At 40.1% G+C, this 7,966-nt stretch overlaps 1 protein-coding gene across 1 annotated transcript; it reads right to left on the reverse strand.

Annotated features, from left to right (window-relative positions):
- Positions 1–3,406: 3,406 nt before the first annotated feature.
- On the reverse strand, positions 3,407–7,070 carry LOC124554041 (GA-binding protein subunit beta-1-like). Its single transcript, XM_047128078.1, has 2 exons — positions 6,776–7,070; positions 3,407–4,275 (listed from the first exon to the last, which is right to left on the reverse strand). The coding sequence occupies exons 1-2, from the start codon at positions 7,060–7,062 to the stop codon at positions 3,795–3,797; spliced, it is 768 nt and encodes a 255-aa protein (XP_046984034.1). The 5' UTR covers positions 7,063–7,070; the 3' UTR covers positions 3,407–3,794.
- Between the last annotated feature and the right edge of the window lie 896 nt (positions 7,071–7,966).

Below are 7,966 nucleotides of genomic sequence, written 5' to 3' on the forward strand. Positions count from 1 at the left end.
CTGTGTGTTTCCAGGGTCTCTGCACGATATTAGGCAGGTGTACGAGTTTCTTTGGCTCTTCAGTGTAGTTCTCAGAGCATGTAGATCATACAGATGGTTCTCATTTCTCCGCAGAAGAATGAGCTTTGATTATGAAGCGACAAGAACACAAAGGCATGAGAAAGGTAAATTAGCAGTGGTCAGGTCATATTAGGATAAATTTGTTACAGACTGTGAGGAAAGCAACAATTTAGGTGAGTTTGCAATCATATACGATATGCTGACAGCTTTTAGAGAAAGATTACACAGGCCAACGATGGAAAAACGTTTTTGCTGTAAATACCTAATTCTTATGTCTTTTGGGGTGGGAAATTCAAATATGATAATTAAAAATTGATAATTAAAAATCTGTAACAGCTACCATTGCTTCACGTTTTACAGTTAAATTTATTAAATTAAGCGACTTCTTAAAGAATTTAACAGCTTTTATATAGGTCAAATTATTTTAAAAGCAGGTGTAATGAATGTAGATGATGGTAGCAGTGCTGAAAAGCCTTTGCTGGCAAGAAAAGGTCGTTTCTATTTTTGTGATAACAGGTAGTGCTTTGTTTACTGTCAACCTAACCTCACTTTCCCGTTTCCTGTACATGTGCTCAGTACAATGTCTAATAGTGGCTGTAAAAACTCTGCTGACAGTTTTTGTTACATCTGTGGTGCATTGTGATTAACAAACATCAAAGCAACATTACAGACTTTGTGAAAAAGGTTTATCTATCATACTTTGGATCTAAACTTGGTTATCAACATTAATCTTGGGCGCTGCATAAGGTATGTTATGTGAGTTAACGATCTGAGAAAATGGTCCTAATGATATGGAGGGAGGCAAGATATCATTCCAATGATTGCTACTTTTGCAGTGTTGATATTACTGGTCATAATTAGAAAAACAAGAAGGTAATAAGCTACCCTAACCTTCTGTCCACCATCCGACCTGTAGGGCATGGTGTAGAATTGCTTGTTCCTGAACTACCAGATGATTTAAATTCTATCCAACAGAAATATTTTTTGATGTGCAATCTGATTTACATGAACCAAATATTCATGAATTCCATTGTAATACAGAAAGTCTAGAGCCCAAATTGTTTACTCAGACTGAACTTAACGATTTGGTTAAGCTACATTGCTTGGCTCGAGATTAAAATAAAACTTATTAGCAGTTGGAAGCAGCATATATACGTATAGAAAGAGAGAGAGGAGCAATTTTCCAAGCCTTTTCAAACAAGAAGGTGATTTAGTGTACTGCCCAGACATTCCCAATCTTATGAATGAGTTTGGTATTGAATACAAAAAGGACGACTGGAGGCTGTTTATTGATTCATCCAAAACTAGTTCAAAGGCTGTTTTATTACAAAATGGTAACATGTATGAATCTATACCTGTTGGACATTCTGTACAAATGAAAGAAATCTATGAAAACCTAGAAATAGTGTTAAATGAAATAGGCTGTTCTGCTCATGGTTGGATGATATGTGGTGATCTAAAAGTAACATGCATGGTCCTTGGTTGGCAAGGTGGCTTTACCAAATTTCCATGATTCATATGTGAATGGGACAGTAGTGCTAGGGATCAACACTGGCGCAGAAAGACCTGCCCTCTGTGGAAGTCTTTAAAACCTGCTGAGAAGAACATTCTATGCAGAAACCTTGTAGATCTAATTAAACGTACTCTTACCACCTCTACATATAATGTTAGTCCTAATGAAACAGTTTGTAAAGACTTTGCCTAAAGATGGACCATGTTTTCAGTATCTCTGCCAAACGTTTCCAAACCGTTCAGAAGCTAAACTAAAAGAAAGCATCGTTGTCAGACCTGACATTAGAAAATTGATGTTTGATGTTAACTTTGAATCCACAATGACCTTAAATGAGAAGGAATGACGGTTATCATTCAAGCAAGTCGTTACAAAGTTCTTAGGACATGAAAAAGAATATGTTTCTATTAAAGCTACAATGTTAAAGAAGTTTAAAACTTTAGGATGTTCAATGAGACTTAAAGTTCACTTTTTGAACAGTCACCTTGAATACTTCCCCCACAATGTGGGAGATGTTAGTGAGGAGCATGGAGAGCGATTTCACCAGGACATAAAAGTGACGAAAAAACGCTACCAAGGCCGCTGGAACACCAACATGATGGGGGACCACTGTTGGTCACTTCATCGAGCAGTTCAGCAAGAACCTCATCATAGAAAAAGCTACTCAAGAAGCTTCAAGGAAAAAGAGAAAGAAAATACAAACCTATTCCAGCTGACAAGTGAAAACTCTATTAACACATATCATTGTTTTAAGTAAAAACAACTGTAAATACAAACCATGCCTATTTTGTAACAAAGCATTTCATTAATGTCCCCATTTACCATATAGCATGGGATTTTTATACTCTATAATAAAAAGCATAATGTTCGAAAACCATGGACGATAGAAAAAAACCTGGGCTAGATTTGGATTCAGCTCATAAAAATCTATAAAGATCATCTACCAAAGTAAAAAATTTTTTTTCAAAAAACATTTTTCGTTGGCCCATGTTATTGTTCATTCAGTACATAACAAACAAACCAGCCACTTATGGCTTGAAATTCTTTGCTATTTACGACGCCACATCATTCTACAAATCATCAGTTGGTGGAACACAATCAGATACCCTTACAAGGTGTCAAATAAAGTATATAACATTATGCTTTGACTGGCAGAAACTGTGGATGGATCCAAATGGAATATTACTTTTGGTAACTGGTGTACTAGTTTTCCAATAGGAGTCCCACTTTTGCAGAAACACATCACTTACATTGACACTTTGAAAATAAAAATGCTCAAACATTGTTGCAGTCCAATGTAGGAAGCCCAAGAAAACCAAGAAGGATATTTTTGAAACAGTTGTCTCAACAACTTAGAGGAAGCTCATTAGTTACAGCATTGCACATTTTTACCCTTCCAAATGATCCCAAAATATTTTTGGCACCTTATAAATAGGAGTAAAATTGACAACTGGAAGAGCCTGTAAACACAAGGAAGAGTCGCTGCTTTATGTATGCAGGAAAAAGGAATGTTGTTACCAGATTTTGTTGTAGTCAGTCTAAGATGTTTATGTGCAAAAATCATTCTTCCATTGTCTGTGGAAACTGTACATGTGGTACTTTGAATGAAATGGTGGAACAGGAAGAGTAAAATTTTGTGTATAAGTAACAACACATCTAATAAATGACCTGAGTATGATGCAATTAGTGGTGTAGAAGCAATATACACTGTAAAATACATGTCGACCAAATGTGATGTGAGATTATTGTGTGCATTAGAAATTTGTGGTTAAATAAAAGAGTATGACACTTCTGAGATTTGGTAACTACCTATGAAGAAGAAATAAAATTCAAACATTGAAATATATATTTATTTATGTAAAAAGCAAAGTAAAGTTTTTTCTCAATACCAAACATATTGAGGCACTATTTTTCGTGCCTCTAAAGAACATGAAGGCTGGTTGGCGACTACTAATGTTACAAAACTGACGTGACAGCTGGAGCGTTAAAATGGTTGCTCAACTAACGTTTTTCAGATCTTTCCCTAATGAGGAAGAATACTTACATTACTTATGTTACTATCCATATTGTACCTATTGCTGAGTTGTTAGTGGAGTAGTACATGCACTACACAGTGATGGGTGCAAACAACAGATGCCGGATTAATACATTACTCAAAAATAATGTTAAGTCATGACATGATGCTTTGTTTGTTTTCCTCCTGATTTTTGTTGCCTTGTAAACTTCACGTGAGTATCCCTACGAGCTGCTGCTGATTGTTATGTCTAGCAAGGTCCAGTGGTGTGTTCCCCCTGTTATCTCTTGTGCTCCTGTCAGATCCCGCCTCCAGCAGCACAGCTGCTACTTCTGTGTGACCATAGCATGCCGCAAAGTGCAGTGGCGTCCACCCACAGTCACCCTTGGCGTTGGGGTCTGCAGAACAAGCCACCAGCAGCCGCACCACAGCCGTGTGGCCTTTCCATGCAGCTAAGTGCAGAGGTGTGCTCTGCTTCCTGTTCCTGTCTTCCAGGCTTGCACCACACTCCACCAGATACTTCACTGCATCCACGTGTCCCTCCCTCGCTGCACAATGCAGGGCGGTCCCCATGTACTTGTCCCTCACTCCTAAGTCAGCACCTGCGGCGAGCAGAGTCCGTATCTCTTCCACTGCTCCCTCCTCAGCTGACTGGATCAGCCTCCTGCCTTTCTCCTCGACCGAAAGACTCCTGTACAGAACATTGAAGTTCTTACACTCTACTGTAAACACATAAATCAAATGAAGGTACTTGTCATAGCAATGAAACTGTATGAATACGCATCTGTCCAGTGAAAAATTAAAAAAGTAGCAGCATCCCATCTGCGATATGGAATAGTCAAAGTCAATGTAAAAGATATTTATGTATATCAGCATGCTCTCATCAAAGTTTTCATTCACGTACCATTACAACTTGCTACAATTCAACTCATGAGTGAGTCATCGCATTTTACGATAATTCATTCTAGACACAAAGTTCCTTTGAAATCAGGATGTTACTGTTGACCACTTGTTGACCTCTGTAGAAATATATACTTAATACAGCTAACACTGGATCTCTGAACAGCAATATTTTCTGACGCTTTAAAGGGAAAACACAAAACCAATCAAATCTCTAGGAATTTGATGGCAATGTCCTCAAATGGCAGGATAAAATTACAGTCCAGTTAGTCAAATTCTGTGCATGCCATCACCTATTAGAGAAAATTACAGCTTTGCAGAAAACAATTTGTTGACATATTACAGATATAATAATGATATTACGTCCATTACACACACACACACACACACACACACACACACACACAAGCATGTGCACATGCACTCACACTATTTGAAATAGATTATTGTGGTGGCCATGTCTAAATATTACATCAGAAAGACCTATAGCCTCACAGTAAATTAACAAATCAAGCACTTGTGTACATATTATATGTATTCCTATAACCCAACCTTAGCTTCCTGAATACACTGTACTATACATGCAGCTCATGAAAGAACTAAGAAATAGCACAAAAGTGTAGCACACATTCTGAGACACTGACAAACAGAGATGAGAAGGAAATGTGTGTCCCACACAAAGTTGCTGTGTTACTGTTGTGTGGACTGGTCTGATGTCTTGTGGGTACACAAGGAATAAACTGCTACACCATACTGCCCCTGTGCTTGCAGCACCTTGTGTACTGGATGGCTTGCACACACAACCAGACTGAGAACCAGACCATTTTCCTTAGTGCCTGATATATTTTATTTGATGTGCATTAAAAGTTACATTGCTGGCAGTTAATAGAATAATTTGCTACCAAAACTGTTCGCATATTGCGTACATGTACTAAGGAAGTGGAAGCGAATAATGCAACACACAGACCTGTGGTATTGTCCTCTACTGTGGCAGACACATGCCGTGGTAGTGTGAGAGGAGCACCAGTGTAAGAACTCCTCCATTATCACCATCAGGGAGGACTATGGTGGAGGATACAATCGAAAATTTGAGTTTTATTCGAATCTGATGTGGCAACTGAGAATTTTTCAGGCAAAGACTGTCATGAAAAACTTCATAGCCAACGCCAGCTGTTGATTACACTGACTGGTATGTAACACCATTAAGTAGGCGTTTTTATTTATTAGGAGATGTCGAGTTTTAATATCCACCAATGTAATCACCACTAATAATGCAAGGCTACCCACTTGTTTGGCACTTTATGGGAAGTTTGTGAAAGCTGGAACAGCTGAATGCTGAAGTGTGCAGATGTCCGCTTGTCAGCTCTAAGGTGTGGTCTTCGTCGCTGAATGCATAGTGAGAGACGTTGATTTAGGACTGAGGTAACAGTGGTATACTTCCCTGCACCAAAAAGCTTCGACAGGTATGCGCTTACAGCATGGTAACACGAGAAATGCAAACTGTAAATATGTTGCTGCCCTCGTTGATTCAAGTTCAACATACTAACATGTTCTTGGTGCTGGTATAGATTGACATACTTACTTTTTATCTTCAACTTCCCTTTATCCAGCAGTATGCCATTTATAGCGATCTTATTGCCTATAGCACCAGCAGCTACAGTGACACGAAACACCTGAAGTATTCTCACTGTAAAGAGGTTATGGTGACCTGTAGGTCATGCAAAACAAATTCCAAACACGCTCCTGCCTAACTACAAACTACACACACACTCATGTCTGTTTCTGTAGTGAGCAGCACATCTTTGTGACCACAGCAAGAATGTCACCTGCTGGGTGTATTGTTAACATAATCTTTGTTTGGAAACCAGATGCCAACATCTAACAATGTGTTGTACATACACAATGTAACAAATTAATTACTGCAAACAAATGGAACATGTTAAAGATGAAAACAATTTTTGAAGCTATCAAAAATTTGGCTCATCCCTGATTTTTCGTAGCTAACTTATCTACTAATAAACACAGTTCCATCCAGAGATCCAGTGAACCAGTCATGAGAATACAATGAAAGCTTTGTGAGCTATCAGCCAGTGGCTTTTGTAGCTGTCAACAGATGTATTTCACAGTGTGGACACATGCAAGGAAATTCAATGGCAAACATTGTAAACTTGAAAACACACACACACACACACACACACACACACACACACACACACAGACACAGAGAGAGAGAGAGAGAGAGAGAGAGAGAGAACTGGGCAACACAGATAAGCACATATTCTCATATTTACCTGATTTCTTCTGGTGGTTCAGCAAGCAGGCGACTCACTTCAATCAAATCTTCAGTGTGGCTACGCATCATGTCTGCCCAGCCCTGTGTAGCCATTACTCGGAAGTTGTGGTCTTTTATGAAGGCGACTGAAGCCGGAGTCAGGCTTGGGCAGCAGTGCCTCACTGCCAGGACAGCTGTGGCTGCTGCATTCTCCACAGTCAGCTGAGTGGCCAGCTGCTGCTCACAAGCAGCCTTCAGGGCCGACAAGCCGTACTTATCAGCAGCTGCCAGCATTTGTGGGGTCATGCTGGACAGCTGGGGGTCATGGAGGGTGTATGTGTATGAGAGCAGCTGGCGCAAAACTGGGCCCTCCATATCCGTGATGCTGACTTCACCTGTGCTGGCCTCCAGTGTGTCGTGCTGGAACATGGCCGCGAATACGGGGCTCCTGGCGGCCAGGACTGCCCTGTGTGCCACCAGACGCGTGTGCCCTGCCACCAGAATCACTATGGCGCCGTCACTCTCATCGAGGAGAGCACCCAGATCCACAGCTGCGGTCTCCTGAACTTTCTTGGTGGCCAACATGGTGGTTGGTTCTGAAACATGTCGCCACTGAGCAGCTCTTTGTCCTTACAACAGCATCCTCAGCATTTGTATAGGGTACAGAGACCTGTGTCAAGAAACAGTTCGTAAAAGCTACCCATAACAGATGAATTACAACACCAAGTTATCATTGGTATGTCAAACTACACAGGTGAACAGCTGGAAATCTTCGCCCCAATTTAGAAGATTTTCCACAATGTGTTCTCAGATAGACTGGAGATGTAGGTCCGTAAATTTGTAGCTACCGCACAGTCACCAAAATCGATGTCTAGCAAACTACTAAGAACGTCATAAATAGCAACAGTAAACGATGTATCTTACTAATCGCCCATCGTATTAAGGAATCTGTTTACACTGCTCTTAACAGCTATTTCTGTACGTTGTCTTGCATGACTTGGATCACACAGTCAGTTAACCAATCCGACTGTGACTCGTCAACACACTCGACACATTCCAAGAGGACGACACCCAACCACGAATAGGAAAAAATGTTGAGCCAGAAATATAGAACACACCAGCCGTCCAACTAACATGTGTGTTATCGTTCTGGAATTGATCTCCCGTTATCGCAGCACTGGAGATAATACTGATAAAAGGATAGTTTTCA

Source organism: Schistocerca americana, chromosome 11, assembly GCF_021461395.2.
Source record: "Schistocerca americana isolate TAMUIC-IGC-003095 chromosome 11, iqSchAmer2.1, whole genome shotgun sequence".
Classification (NCBI taxonomy): Eukaryota; Metazoa; Arthropoda; class Insecta; order Orthoptera; family Acrididae; genus Schistocerca; species Schistocerca americana.

Coding starts and splice junctions, on each gene's coding strand:
- LOC124554041 (XM_047128078.1), bottom strand. CDS start 7,062: ATGACCCCACAAATGCTGGCAGCTGCTGATAAGTACGGCTTGTCGGCC. Junction 4,276..6,775: donor GAACCACCAGAAGAAATCAG/GTAAATATGAGA, acceptor TGTTCTGTACAG/GAGTCTTTCGGTCGAGGAGA.